We start from the raw sequence: 15376 nt of genomic DNA, 5'->3' as shown, positions 1-15376 counted from the left end.
ATTCAAAACAAGACAATATTGGTATTGATGGAGCTGCAGTGATCATGAGAACAATCAATTTTACCTCCTCCATTATGGGGTATTGAGCAGTTTTGGAGTGAACTTGTGGCAACATTAGACAGGATCAGCATTTCCCCTTTGAAAACTTTTCTGTTTTTTTCCTTTTTGCATATTTAGATTGTAATTATAGCTCTCTGGTTGGGGGAAGGGAGCAAAAACACAAGAAACCAGAGTCAAAGCCCCTAAAGCAATAAGTAAATACTTACTGGTAATGAAAAATTGGAGATTGGAGACATTTCTCTTTAATTCTTATTAATAATACATTCTGATATTATTTTTGCATCTAGCTTCATACAGACTGTCTCTCCAACTCTTTCACCCCAAACTAAAAGAATGCAGTTACCAAGTGACAGCCCGAACTCTGTAGAGAGAATGGTCAAGGCAGGGGGATGGATACATGCTCTCCGCTGTGCTAATAGGAGTGCAGAGGAAGGCAGAGGCAAGGTTCATATGGATGCAGGAACAGACAAAACTCAGAAGAAAGATACAAGCCAGGGAAGTTGATGCATTCCACAGACGAGGCCCTCGAAGTACCAGCAGCAGCTCCAGAGTTGTCTGATGCACACTAGCTTCTGGCCACTGTTGGGACAAAGACGGATATCAGCCAGCTCAGACCAGCTGTGCTGAGATCACACTTAAACAGAAGCCTGGGCTACTTCAGAAGTGGCTTGAATGTATCTCTCAAGGGTTGCCGTTGTGGAAGCTCCAGTCCCAGTGGCGTGGTGTCGAGGTGGGGAGGCCTTTAAGGGGCAGAGCTTAGTGGGAGGCCACTGGACATGCTGCCTCTGAAAAGAGTTAACATAGCTCTCAAGGGTCCCCAGTAAGTTGTCTTAAAAGAGGAAATGGGGTCTTTCTGTGGTCTCTGGCTTCCTGTCTCACCTTGTGGCCACCCCCCCCTTGCTTCTGTCCTTGCCACAGTGCCATCTGAATGTGACACAGCCAAGTAGCTATAACATAACCCTAGCTAAGCAAATGTGTATGCCATGCCCTTGAGCCTCCAGAAATACAAGGTAAACAAACACAAGGTACACAATAATAGTCATTTCACTGCAGTAGTGAAAACCAGGCTAACGCTAGGAGCATCTCCCCGATGTGAGACAGGTCTTCAACATCAGCTAACAGTGGCATTGACACAACAGTGGCAGTTTTGAATGGCAAAATCCTGCCTGGCAGGAAAGTCATCAAACATTCTATTCATTCTAACATAGTTGCATGCCCCCAAATTTTGAGTCAGAACTATTACTAAAGATTGCTTAGACATGGAACATTAAAGGGCTGGAGAGGTCTTCAGGGTAAAGGAGCTGGGCACACAAGCCTAAAGACCTGAGTTCTAATTCCCCAGAACCAGAGCATCAGTAATCCTATCACTCTTCCACCTAGGAAATGGGAGGCAGAAACAGACAGCCCCTGGGAGCTGGTGCACCAGCCACAGTCAGAAAAACAGCAAAGGATCCTGTCTAAATGCAGAGGGCGAAGGAGACACTAACGTTTTCCTGTGACCTCCACATGGGTGCTGTGGTGAACCAACGCCTTCATTCACACACTTAAGTGTTTTCTCTTCCTCTCCCTCCACCTCTCTCTCTCTTTCCCTCTCTCTCCCTCTCTCTCCTTCTCTCTCGCATGGGGCATGGGAAGAAAGGGGGAGGGGTAATTACTGAATGTCCTAAGTTTGAGACAGGTGTTACAGGGGTGAGGTAGGTAAGTCTTGAGGATGGCTTAATGACAGGAAGATGATGTCTTTTGGCACAAAGCTACTCAAGTGACTGCACCTGGCAGAGGTGATGGGATGAGACGATTCCCAGCATGAGGCCCAGGGGCATCATTAGTCCAGTCCCTTGCCATGTGGCTCCAGGCCATTACCTTCTCTGAGCTCAGTTTCCTCACGTGTAGAGCAGAGACAGCCACGATGCTGTGATTACATACTCTATCCATGCTGGGGCACTGAAAGCACAGACTAAGTATCCAGGAGTTACTGATGTCACAGGTAAAATGTGACCCTTAAAGTAAACATCAGACCTAGCCTCCTTTTACCTTTAAGAAATGTGCACAGGCTGTGGGAAATGTTTTCTCTCCCAGACACTGAATCCTGTTAGAGCATTTCCCTTACTGTGCACAGATGGTTTCCCTGGCTTCTCATCAGTATCACTTTTAGTCTGTGACTCTGAAGAGCAGGCAAAGTCTGCCTTACCAGTGCAGGGTCCCTTAGTACCTGTTGGAGGAACAAGAGTGTGGGAGGCTTGGGGAAGTTCCAGGAAAACCTCCATAGAGGATGGGAGTAGCGTTATCTCTGATTTGGTGAGAGGGATGACAGTACTCATGAGAGAGGTATCACAGTCGGCCTCCATGGATTGGAAACGGTAGGAAAAGTAGGAAAAGCTGCGTGCATACTGACTGCGTGGGCTTTGCTTCTTGACATTATTCCCAGTAGAGCAGAACATTGATGGTACAACATTTGCATTATATTGAGTGTCCTAAGTAATCTAAAAAACGACTTAAAGGTTCAGGATGCTATTCATCGACTAAGTGGAAATACCATGGCATTTTGTGTAAGTGAATCGAGCATCTGTGGGTTTTGGCAGCAGAGTTCTGGAGTCCCTCTGTCGTGGGATGGGTGGCATAACTGTATTAGGTAAGTGCCATTGTGGTTTCATCTGGCCTTGCTCCAGTATCCTAACATCGTTGACACTGGCATAGATTTCTTTTCTTGAAACCACAAACTGGGACCAAGGCTTAAATATGAAAAGGATGGCAATGCATTAGGAAGGAGATAATCAACAAACATACTGTACTTGCTCAGATGTCTGCTTTGTACACATTGTGCTCCTTGTTCCTTGTGCTTTGAGGGACACAAAGAAAGTTAAGAAGCTTGAACGTAAATGTAAGATAGGGTACCATGTCTGTGGAGTACAGTGTGCTTAGGACCAAAGAAGGCCAGAGAAGATGCTGGGATAGTGTGGGGGATGGTGTGTGGAAGTAGATGCACAAGGGGACAGTGAAGATTGCATCTTCCAGAGCCAGGAGTGTTTCTATCTCTCTGTCTCTGTATCTCTGTGTATGTGTGTGTGCTGACTGTTTTAGGTTTATTTAACTAGGTGGATCCTACCTTTTGTACTCAGGTACAAACTTAAATGTAGAAATTTAGTGAGTGTATCCAGCTTGGGGGATGTGGGTCCACCTAGTGGCATAGCCACCCTCCAGGACCAGTGATTTCCTGACAGAAGGCCTAAATCCGTATGACCAGACTTTCCCGTCTTTCATAGGCGCTGTAAGCCTTAATTTTGACACAAAATCTTTAGTTTTCTCGGTGTTAGCAATCAACTCAGAAAGTTTCCCAATGTTAGGTGGTTCCAACATCCCATTTCTGAGATGACCCAGATTCCAGCCTGCCTGTGTGCAGCCTGTAGTCTGAGTTGGTGGCTAACTCTAGTAGCTGGCTTTCCTTGGCCTGTCATTGCAGGTAAGGCTGGCATTCAGAAGACCAGCTGAGACAGGCAGAGTATAGGCAGCCAGGGTGGGCACAGGTGGCCTAACAAAGCTGCCCAGAGGACATTTGTAGATGATGGGAGATGCCATTAGACATTCTGTTCTCCCAGACTCACAGCTTGCTTTGATCACCTCCTAGCTTTCTGAGGAGATCCAGTGCTCTATGGCCAGTCACCTCTTGTCCCTGGTGAAATCTGAGAAGAACCGTCAGGTCATGTGTGAGGCAGGGATGCTCCGGACACTCATGACCTTCTGTCGCAGGACCCTCAGCACAGGTGGCAGTGTCCTGAACTCACTTCTCATCAGGATCTTTGAGAAACTTGGTTCCCAAGCCATCGAACCAGATGTGCTAAGGTACTGCATGCATTAAGCATCCAACACCATAGACCCCAAGGCAGGATAACCTGTGCACTGTGTACAATCAAGTCTGCAGGCACAGGCATCTGCATCCACCTCTCCTCTGCTCCAGCACCAGACCCAGATGTATATGTACAAGAATCAGGCATAGCTTCATCTGGGATTCTCTGGGGAATGGAAGTGTCAAGGAATTAAATCTAGAGCTAATCCCCGAGGCCTGAGGACTTAGCAGCCAGATAGCAAAGAACTAGGCTGTTAGGGGCAGTGGCAGGGCAGTGCGAAGGAGGGGACAAGATGCAGGGCTATACTGTGTCCTGCGGAGGTCTTCCTGCACCCAGGAAGAATAGAAAGGACTCAGGAGAAGGGACAACAAAGCAGAGGAGGGACATGCATCATGCAAGAGAGGCCGGGTCTCTTAATACCCTTACTGCCCTAGAGCAGGATGGAGAAGATGGCCCAGGTTCACACTCAGTAGGCTGCTACCTATACAGGAGCAGAATGGACAGAAAATAACCCCTCTAATCAGTGGATCAGGGACCCAGGGACTGTAGAAGCCTCTCTTAGCCATCCTCAGCCTTCCCAGACCAGGCCACCAAGCTCAGCACACTGTAATGTCATCTAGAAACCTATAAACAATGTATATGGCACATGATCCAGCTTCAAGTTCCCAGTGTCACCAACCCTGCTGGACAACGAGACAGGGACACACAGTTTCTGTGTGACTTCTGGAAATTGTATTCCAGGGGTGGGGACATGAACACCGGCTATCTAGGGAAGTGCTCTGGAAAAGTTTGCCTGCGATGTCTCTTTAGTTGCCTCTGTTGATGTTTTCATGTTCAGACAGTTCCTAGGCCTTGGAATTCTCCTGCCTCAGCCAGCCAGAAGGAAAAGTGTCCGTTCATCTCCTGAGCACAAAGACGACCCTGGGCACTCAGGTGAGGAGACAGAACAGGACAGGTTGAGGGGCACATAGTTACCGTTAACGTTTTTATTCCTGATGACTGTTTATAAGGTAGAAAAGTGGGCAGATATAAAAAGATTTTTTTCCTGCTGCTCAGTGGGGCAGGTGAAGTTTGCACAGGGGTTGGGGTCCCTGGAGAAAGTGGAGCCACGAAAGAACCATTGCCAGCGTCTACATGAAACAGGTGGTGGTGGGCATCTACCTGGCCCTGGGTACAAAATGACAGTGTGGTTTCCTTTACAACTGGGTCACCAGGTGCTGCCCTGAATAGGGGTGGGCAGCAAAGCTTTTTGTAAAGTTCACAGCTTAGGAGTGAAGTGGGATGCTGCGAGTGAAAGCATTGGATGACGCATGCCCAGAGTCACGCCAGCTATCTGAGCGCATGCCGTTCTAGGGATCTGATTTGGAAAAAGAGGGTGTTGTAGATATCTTGATGGTAAGATCACGCACAGCACCGAGGCAAACAAAGGCCAGCTGAGAATCAAAGGTGGAGAATTGGGTGTGGTGCTGGCAGCCAGAGGCAGACTGATATGGTGGACAGAGCTGGTCAAGTCATGGGGAAGCCAGCAAGGAATGCCAGCTGGGCAAGCAAGGCCCTGGCGGCAGCTGCAAATGTTATCTCAGAAGAAGGGACATATTGGAATTAGAAGAAGTCATTTAGAGCTTATTATTGCCGCCATTGCATGGCACCTAAAGGCTGGGAGGTGCATGGTGCCTTTTGCAGGATGCTCCAACAGGCTGTGGCTGGAATATCAGAGATATTGCCAGAATATATATTTGTTTTCTGCCTCAGGGTCATGTGCAGATTCAGCTGAGAAACCTATGGATGCCAGCCCATGCCCTGCAGGGTCTAAGGACCTCAGGTCCTCATGGATTTCCCAAGATTCGGCCACAGCCCTCCAGACAACCCTGAGCCTCATCTCTATGACCTCCCCTCGCAATCTGCAGCCTCAGAGGGCAGCCCTGACTCCATCATTTGTGGAATTTGACATGTCTGTGGAAGGTTATGGGTATGGAGGACTCTTATATGTTTGGAGAAGGATTTATTAGTTTTCCTGTACCTCTGATGATCTGTAACACTGGCTACACAATTATGGCCCCTATTGGTTCTTGTTGGTCAAGCAGAGGGTGTTTAAATAGTTAGATACCACTCTATCCAGTAGAAACGGGCCGAGTGTCTAGTCATGGAGGACCACAGCCCTCTTTTTCCCTACTGTATCTGCTTCTAGAATGTTCTCCATCTTATCTGGCCTCCAGTGAGGATTCATCCTCTCTGGATACCCCACTAGCGCCAACTGTTTTCTGTTCTTGGAACATCATGGCCTCAGAGGGCATACTGCCGCTGTAGTAGGATGAATCAGGGAGGTGTCACAGCTCAGGCTGATGATGCAAGGGATCAGCATGTGGTCCAATGATCTGCAACACTTTCCTATTTCCAGCTGTCTGTTTACTCCAACCTTGTCTACAGTCATGGGAACCAGCACAGAGCACTCCATCTCTGGAGGGACTGGATCAGGTAAACATTTCTCAAGTTCTTGGGGAAACATGGTTACAGATTTCTACCCCACACCTCCAGAAAGCACAAGTCTTCCCTCAGTCCCAGGTTTCTGCAGATGAGGATCCTTCTGCCACTACATCTGCCCACAGTCTCCTAGAGCAGCTATCCTATTTATCATGCATTGCATGGGCTTACTCAACAGCCAGGGCTCAGATAGCACTGATAGCTGTGGAGATGCTGCATCTGGGTCTGAGCTCAGAATAGGCTGAAATGGAGGAGCAAATGCTGCCAGCTTTCTCCAGGAAAGAGTGTAAGTGCTGGTGGCCATCAGGAGGAGGTGGTTTCTGGGCATCAGCTTGGAGCCTGGCCATGATTTTCAAAGCATTTCTCTAAGCTTACTACACACTGGGGAGCACAGCACACATGCCCAGGGTGGCCCGAACTCAGCACTCCCAAGTATCAAAGCCAGGTTCCCAGGTTCAGTGAGAATGTGGTTAGCCTGTCAGGTTAAGACAAACTCCTTTCTGTGGGTGGTACCAAGTGTGCTCACATGGTTGCAGATGCTGTGTGGGGGGGGGGGGACAGTGGTCACATCAGTATTGCAAACCCTACTAAAACATGACAGGGCATGGTGATTTCTTGGACTAGGTCATCCCATCCCACTTTGATTCAGCTAAGCTAGTGTCCTTACTTCCATGGAACCCACAGCCTGACTTGAGATCAGTTGTGGAGGCTTAGATATTAATGAGCTCAGGGACAGAGACTTCTCCGTTCCCTTGGCAAGGCTGCACACACTGGAGAGGTTTGGAGCAGCGGGGCTCAAGGTCTGCAGGGTTACCACAAACTTCCTGTGAGCCTCTTACCTGGTATAAACAGTGAGGAGCATCCTGTGCTTGGTGAAGTAGGAGTAGTGTGTGTTGTGGAGTAGACCAGATGTAGCTAGTTCCTAGTCGGCAGCCCAGCAGGGTGGAGTCACAGCTGCCTGGGGTCTCAATCCTTGGCAGGACAGAGTGTAAAGCTGGCCTTGTGTTCTACCCCCAGGAACCCCCAGGCCATTCCCTCCACCTGGAGGCCTCACCTTCTCCTGTTGGTTTCTGATCAGCCGGCAGGCCACTGTCATGGAGGGCCACCCACTACGCTTTCTAACCCTGGTGCGTCACCTGGCCAGGACTGAGCAGCCCTTTGTCTGCTTCTCCGTCAGCCTCTGTATGGATGACCTCTCCCTGGTTGTGTCCACAGAAGAGAAAGAATTTCAGCCCCTGGGTAAGGCTTTGGATCCCAAAGCTTATGTGGTCTATACCTGGGAATGAGGCCGAGCCAGATGCTCTCAACACGGATGTACATGGAAGCATGGTGACCCCCTGCATCTCTTCATCTTTTGAAATGATCCCTTGGCCTCCATACATGGTATAAGATCTAAGTAAATATTTGTAGTGTGCCACTCTGGTCTGGGCCCTGTGTGGCTCTACAGTTCATGCTCCGTGGTTTTCCAGAAAACTAGTTCTGCCCTGACAGGAGGCACACTGGTGGCACTTGGCCTGCATCAGGGGACACAAACTACATCATTAGAGCAAGGTTTATGAAGAATATACTCAACTTAGTTGGAGTTGAAGTGACCTTAGACCTGTCATAAATAAGCCAAATTCAGAGTGCTGGCAGCTAGTCCATGTGGCAGGGTGGTAACTCTGGGTGCCCAGATGTAGTGTCTGCACTACAATCTGTTTCACTAATCGGGCAAAGGCCTAGAGATTTAAATAAAAGACAAGATAGCGGGCCATTCATGACAGGAATGCTGAATACCGTTTATTGAGGGGAAGGAGCAGGCTTTTATATTGACTCATAGCACAGTGGAAAATAATCAAGGGTCAAGCATGCAAGTTCTTGTGCTTAGTTCCTCCCTAGCAGATGTGTGTTAGCAAATCAAGAAGAGTACTGAGAATTACTTTGGTGCAAGATGTTCCAGCCAACAGGTTCAGGCTTGCTCAAGGTGCCTCAGGGGTCCGTGCAGGATCCTACACCCAGAAGCCTGCTCTGACTCTGTAGAACTGATGGCCGATCCTGGTTCTACCCTTCAAACTTCAGCATATTCCCAATTCACGGCCAATGGTCAAGTCTATAAACCTCAGCCTGCATTCCTGTGCTAAGAGTCACAGCCTCTCTGCTAAGTGTATGGAAGGCCCTGGGAATGGCCATATTCTTCATACCCAGCCAGATTGCTTGACTCCTCCCTGTGAGGTCACCTGACAGATGCCATCAGCCTGCACTCACTGGACAGTGCTTGGCTGAAGTCTGCTGCAGCTGACTATGGGTGATGGGCCTAAGCTCTCTGTTTCAGGGTAGTAAGTGTGTGCAACGGCAGCACCACACCTTACAGGGCTGTGGGGTTGTTAGATGAGGTAATGCTTGCAGCCATGCTTAACTAGGGTCTGGAGCAGAGGCTGAGCTCAGGGGGTGATGGTGGCAGCTACTGCTGCAGGCCCCCGTTTTTTAATGAAAAAGGGAGTGGGAGTCTAGTCTATTCCTCCACAGATATAAGGTCCATGTGGGCTGACCAGGGATATCGCCCTCCCCTGCGCTCTTGGGTCTCCATAGCTTGATGCCTCATGTCAGGTCCACTGTTTGTTCTCTCTTGCAGATGTCATGGAGCCTGAAGATGAGGCAGAGCCCTCTGCAGGGCGCCAGCTCCAGATCAGGTGCAGCCAGCTGCTGACTTGTGGCCAGTGGTACCACCTAGCTGTGGTGGTCAGCAAAGACATGAAAAGGAATTGTACTGTTACCACGTATCTGGATGGACAAGCTATTGGTTCAGCCAAGGTCGATGCCAAAACCAAGATGTTGTTTGATTTGGTCTTCTAATTACTCACTTCCCCATGTTTACTTGTTATGTGTATGTGTGTGGGTGTGCGCACGCGCGTTAGTGTGTGTCTCTCCTTCAGTATTTCCTTATTACTTTGAAATTTTCAGTATATAGATCTTGTTCATGTTTTATTAAATATGCTGTTCTCCTTTTGAATAATTGTAAATGGATTTGGTTTCATTGTTAGTTTGCAGACATGCAGTTGAGTTTTGTGTTGATTGTATACTCTGTGACTTTGATGAACTCACTTATTAGTTCCTGGAGAGTAAAAGCATTCATGGGCATGCCATCTGCAAATAGAAACCTTTATTTCTTTTTTGAGCCACATAGCTATAATTATTATAAGTACAAAAAAAGACTATTTGTGTTCCAATAGTGGACATTTATGTTCTTAGTGCAATGACTGGCCCAAGGGAGCTGGACGTCTGTGTTTCTTTATATTTCTTGTCAAATTTGTTTTCAATGGTGGCATCGAAGCTCCACGCCCCTCTGTATCTCTACATTTCCAAGTTGTTCTATTGCCTGCTTCTCAGATTTGAGAGCTATATTTCTGATGTTTTAGGTAAATTTTATTTGGGTGTGGGAAGTGAGCTTCCGATATTGTATCACTATATATGATTTGAAAAGCTTTGGGGTTAAGTAGCACTCCTGTTTTCACAGATGTTGTATGTCCAGGCCTTACCAGGGCCTTTCCTCTCAATGGATCCATCTTCATTTGTGGATGTTTATGGCTATATTGGGACCCCTAGAGTTTGGAAACAGAAGTCATCATTGATCTGGCGTCTTGGCCCCACATACCTCTTTGAGGAAGACATATCAATGGATATGTTAGCACTTATTATCAAGCTTGGCCCGAGGTACTGTGGCAACTTTCAAGCAGTGCACCTTCAAGGTATGGAGTGTTTTGATATATAATGACTCTGCTGGTATGAGTTTTTAAGTGGGTGCCCAGTTATTTATAGCATATTTATAAAGAATAAACCCAGCAGAGGTCAATCATTAGGGAAGGCCTTTGTAATTGGATCATTATATATTTACAACCCAAGAGAAACTGTCACAGAGAGGAAATGACAATATCCTTTTAGATTTCAACTCCGCAGTGCCCAATGGAGGAGGGTAGGTAAGTAATACTCTTAGCAAAGAAAGGGAGGGGACTGAGATAAATAAGTTACATTCCTTTTAATGAAGACGCTTTTTAACTAAAGTACACTGTTGTCTTCAATTATTAAACAGGCAGACAACATTCCCATTTTCTCTATTGATTGTTGGCTGTTCAAGCAGTGAGCTTGCTCTCTGAGCCCTGCCAGGCCCAGGGGTCAGTTCCCATCTGGAAAGAAAGACAAATGCATCTGTGCTTGAAGGCCTTATGTGCGGCCAAGGGCTACTGAGTGCTGCCGAGTGCTTCGGTTTCCAGGACCAGGGCTTGAGTGGACTTCATTTCCTGTGGCCAATGGCATTGACCAGGACAACTGGGTCAGGTCTTGAGGCCAAGACTCTACTTTCACAGTGTTCCTTTAGTAGGGGTCTGCTGTCAGTCACCTGGGAACCAGAGGGAGAATGCTAAGTGGGTTGTTCCCAGTAGCTATGCAGCTCTGAAAATCTTAGGTCTGTCAGCCCCACCCCCTTCCTCTTTCAGAGAAAGTTACTTAGCCGCTTGGAAGTGAAGTGATAGGTTAATAGATGTTCCTGCTCTTCTTAACTTCATACCTGAAACACCTTTATTTTCTAGAATCTGGAGAGGCTGCCATGAGTTTATTTGTTGTCATTGTTCTGTTTGTTTGTCTTTATAGGGTCTCACTGTAGAGACCAGGCTGGCCTCAAACTCACAGAGATCTACTTGCCCCTGCTTCCCCGGTGCTGGGATTTAAGATGTGCCCCATCATGCTTGGTCCTGCTCTTATTTTTATATTAAGTATCAGAGAAGCATAGGTAACAACATGCAGACATTGTCCCAGCGATCATTTTGGTGTGTGGCAGTGGGTATTTAATGGTCAGACTTCTTTCTCTGTCAAGGAAGGCTAGAACTGACTGATGATATGCTGTTTAGGAGAAGATCTGGATGGTGAAGCCACACCCCTCATTGCAGAGGAAAGGGTCTCCTTTGGTCTTCATGTATCCAGCTCTTCCATCACCAGCATAATGAGCATCAGAAACACCTACAACGAGGTGGACAGCCGCCTCATCGCCAAGGAGGTACAGCTTCCCATGTCCCTCCGTCTTCCCCATTGCAAACTTCGCTGTGTGTCTCTCCTTAGCTTCCAGCGTTTCAGTAAGCATCTTGTGCTTGTTATTCATGCATGGACAGATACATGCATACCACATTTCCCACTTCATTTGCTAAGACCCAGCCTGCTTCCCCAGCAGGACTAAGTCTCTTCTTTAAAAGTGTGTAGAGAGGAATGTGTGTGTTCTCACTGGTGAAGAACTCGGAACTCTTGCAATTTCATTTTGATTTTGGAAACTACAGCTGTTCTTTGTTATGGACACTCCTGCTCTGCCAACTCTGAGAAGTAGCTGCCTGTCTGTGATTTTGTTTTTAAAGTGGATTTACAGAACAACAAGCAAATGCACGTGTAAAGAAAGATGCCATGAGACTCACCTTTTCCAAATTCCTGCATAAATATCTCTTTTGAATTCAGTGCTGATGGGTGTTGGTTTGTTTATATTCTCTTCACTCCCATGGACAAAGGACCCCAAAAGTCAGGATTGAGGCCCTGGCATGCACCAAAGTTGTATCTTGCTGCACATCCTGATGACAGAATGCAGAATTCCTCCCCTCCTGTGTCGCTGAAGCAGTAGTAAAAACTGCACTTTGCAGAGCCTGGACTGAGAAGGTCTTTGTTCTTGGTTTTTTGAGACATGGTTTCTCTGTGGAGCCTTGGGTATCCTAGGGATTGCTCTGCAAACCAGGCTGGCCTTAAACTCACAGCCTCCCAAGTGCTGGTATTAAAGGTGTGCACCACCACTACCCAGCTTAATAAGGTCTTGGGAGTGCTGAGTGCTGTTTCGGTGTTACCACTGGGTCCCTCCTATGCCATGGGTCACTCTTTGTGAACAGGTAGGGTATGTAGACTGTGTGCTTAAGGTGACATATTTGCAATTGTGTCACAGTTGAGGAATGGGACCGTGGCCCCACATTTTAGCTTCAGACCCCAACATTGGCTAATCATTCACTAATTGTCACATGGGGTGTCTATGCCCTAGGGACACTTGAGTGGGATTTCTTTATAGCACTGATTGTTGTCGCTTCCTCTAGATGAATATTTCTTCTCGTGACAATGCCACACCTGTGTTCTTGCTGAGAAATTGTGCTGGACACCTCTCAGGACCCCTTCGGACTCTCGGTGCTGTTGCTGTGGGCCAGTTGGGTAGGTCAAGCACTAGATTCTGCTCTGGGAAAGAGGGTTTGCCCATCCTAGAACTCTGGGGGGGGTGAATGGGAGACAAGATGGATTTGCTGGGAAGGTCTTGTGAGGAAGGCTGGAGTTGAAGACAAGCCCTCCAAGAGAGTGAGTGACCAAAGAGAGCAGCTCAACTCAGCTTGCTGCTTCTGGACTGAGGAATTCAACTACCACCCACACTGGTTCCCTGGCACCACAGAAGCCTAGCTCTGGAGCACAGTGTGGCCTGTGGGCAGGAGCCATGGTTGCATTTGTTTGAGCAAGACTTCTGATGCTCAAATCTCTCTTCCCAGCCTATCCCAGCACGTGGGCAGAGACCCAGGCCACTCCAGGGGTTGCTACACCACAGCACTGCTGTGACATACTGATGACATGTCCTTTCTGTCTCCCTCAGGGGTGAGGGTGTTCCACTCCAGCCCTGCGGCCAGTAGCCTGGACTACATTGGAGGGCCTGCCATCCTCTTGGGCCTCATCTCCCTGGCAACAGATGACCATACCATGTATGCAGCTATGAAAGTCCTGCACTCGGTTCTGACCAGTAATGCTATGTGTGACCACTTGATGCAACACATCTGTGGGTACCAGGTAATTTCTCCCTCTCTGCTGACCCTGCAGCTTCCCAAAGAGGTGTCAACCCCAGGATGAGATTCTCTTGTCCCAGTAGCATTACTGGGACAGGAGTGACTTCTGGAAGAGAGAATTTCAGCAAGCCTTGCATCCCTCATGACCTTGGTCACTCAATAGGTTGCTCAGCTATCCATCAACAGAAGTTTTGAGGCACGTGATCACAGCAGAGAGAGTCTGGTTGACAGCCAGCCGCAAGGAGCTCTGTCTGGGTCAACTTGCTCACCTGTCTGCTACTATAGCATTCTGCCTGGTGATTCCAGAATTAACTAGAATTGCCTCATTCTGCCTGTCTCACACTGGCTGAATCCAGATTATAGACCCAGACTGGTTTGAAATCCTGCCTCATCTTCTAACTAGTTTAACATTGGAAAATTATTTACATCTGCCTTAGTATTCCCACCTGTAAGATTCACACTACCATCCTTCCTGTCTCTTGGCCTACATCGAGGGTTAAAAGATTTCATACAAATGAAGGGCTCAGATTAAGCCCGTCCAAGATTTGGTGCTCAGCAAATATTAGCTGCTTTTAGTTCTTATCTCCTTGTGACATAGTTCTCTCAGGTATAAAACCGGACTCCTAGCAGATGTGGAGATGGGGATGACTGTTAACAGGAATCCTAGCAGATGTGGAGATGGGGATGACTGTAACAGGATTACTAGCAGATGTGGAGATGGGTGTGACCTGGGAACAGGGGTGCTGTGGGAACTAGCAGTGATAGGAGAAAGAGGTCCAGTGACACATCCAGGAATGCCACTGTAAATCTCACCTTTCCAGATCTTAGCCTTTCTCCTGAGGAAGAAGGCATCCTTCCTAAACCACCGCATCTTCCAGTTGATCCTCTCCGTGGCTGGCACCGCAGAACTGGGTTTCAGACCATCTGCTGTCACTAACACGTGTATCTTCCAGCATGTGCTCTGCAATTTTGAGGTAAACTGAAGACTGATGCCTAGGCCTGTGTGAGAGAGTAAAACACAACGAGAAACTGATGTTTCACCTTCTTCCATAGTCATATTGATGGTGGGTGGGAAAAATCAGTATCTTTGGAGCTCACAGGACTGGGTTTGGCCCTGGTATGTCTGATGTGTGTGGCCTTGGGCTGCTGCTTCTTGATCACTCTGATCCCCTTTATTCTTTTGAGATAGAGCATTGGAAGTAGCCCAGGCTGGCTTTGAACCCATGACCTTCCCACCTCAGCCCATCTAGTGCTGGGTTCCAAGCATGTGTCACTGTGCTCTGACCCATTATGTTTATTTGTGAAACTGAGATCATCATTTCTTCCTTGCAAGCTGCTCTAGGGATTACATCTGATAGTATCTGAGAAAGGCTTTTAAAGCCATGAAGCACCATCTAATGTATTAAGGTTCCCCACCCTTTTGGATGGTGCTTTGCTGTTCCCAGTATTCTTTTAAAGAACTACCTGAGAGGGTCAGCTAAGGACACCGAGGTCAAATGGACGGATCAACAGACCTCTGGGTGGGTCAACCCATCCCAAATATCAGCATTTACTGAATGTCCATAGCATCCAAATCCTGAAGATGCCGTAATGTCCAAGACCCGGGTCCTCTTCACTGTCAGAAGAAACAAGAAGACACTTAAACATCCTCCCCTCCCCCTGCCGCCCAGTACTACAGAGAGACAAACCAGGGTTTCTGAAGAGTGAAGGCTAGTTACACTTTATAGATCAGGAGTTCTGGGCCAAGTTTACAGAGTTCGGTGGGAAAGGCCTTGTCATATAAAGGGAATATTTGTAAAGACTCCAGCATGCGAGCAGTCCTAGGAGAGGAGGTTGGTGGCAATGTCATTGACAGAATTCAGACCCACAGTGAAGCACTGGGTGATGGGAGATATGTTTGAGATTCCCTTTAGAGATGTACATTGTGCCTGCTAAGTGCCAGGGTACCAGTCTGACTCCAGAGCAGGTAATCCTATAGGAAATCCCAATCTCAGACTCATCAGACTCTGCTACACTCTCATTTTGATCTTAACACACATCTGTTCTGTCTTCCAGCTCTGGACAAACACTACAGACAACCTGCAGCTTGCTCTCTTTTCCCATCTCCTGGAGATCCTTCAGTCACCAAGGTTGGTTGGGTTTCAGTATCCTTGGGGTTAGAACTAATGTCTTTCATTA

At 47.6% G+C, this 15376-nt stretch overlaps 1 protein-coding gene across 1 annotated transcript in view; it reads left to right on the top strand.

Annotated features, from left to right (window-relative positions):
- Positions 1 to 15376, top strand: part of Wdfy4 (WDFY family member 4) — a 232615-nt gene that overhangs the window by 74350 nt on the left and 142889 nt on the right. The window contains 12 exon segments of the mRNA XM_051202497.1: positions 3683 to 3897; positions 4741 to 4835; positions 5655 to 5871; positions 6301 to 6377; positions 7401 to 7622; positions 8995 to 9173; positions 9877 to 10108; positions 11264 to 11409; positions 12473 to 12584; positions 13012 to 13202; positions 14020 to 14172; positions 15254 to 15327. Coding sequence (XP_051058454.1) covers positions 3683 to 3897; positions 4741 to 4835; positions 5655 to 5871; positions 6301 to 6377; positions 7401 to 7622; positions 8995 to 9173; positions 9877 to 10108; positions 11264 to 11409; positions 12473 to 12584; positions 13012 to 13202; positions 14020 to 14172; positions 15254 to 15327 — 1913 coding nt within the window.

This window comes from Phodopus roborovskii, unplaced genomic scaffold (genome assembly GCF_943737965.1).
Source record: "Phodopus roborovskii unplaced genomic scaffold, PHOROB, whole genome shotgun sequence".
Taxonomy (NCBI): Eukaryota; Metazoa; Chordata; class Mammalia; order Rodentia; family Cricetidae; genus Phodopus; species Phodopus roborovskii.
This window is presented reverse-complemented; position numbering and strand designations above follow the sequence as displayed.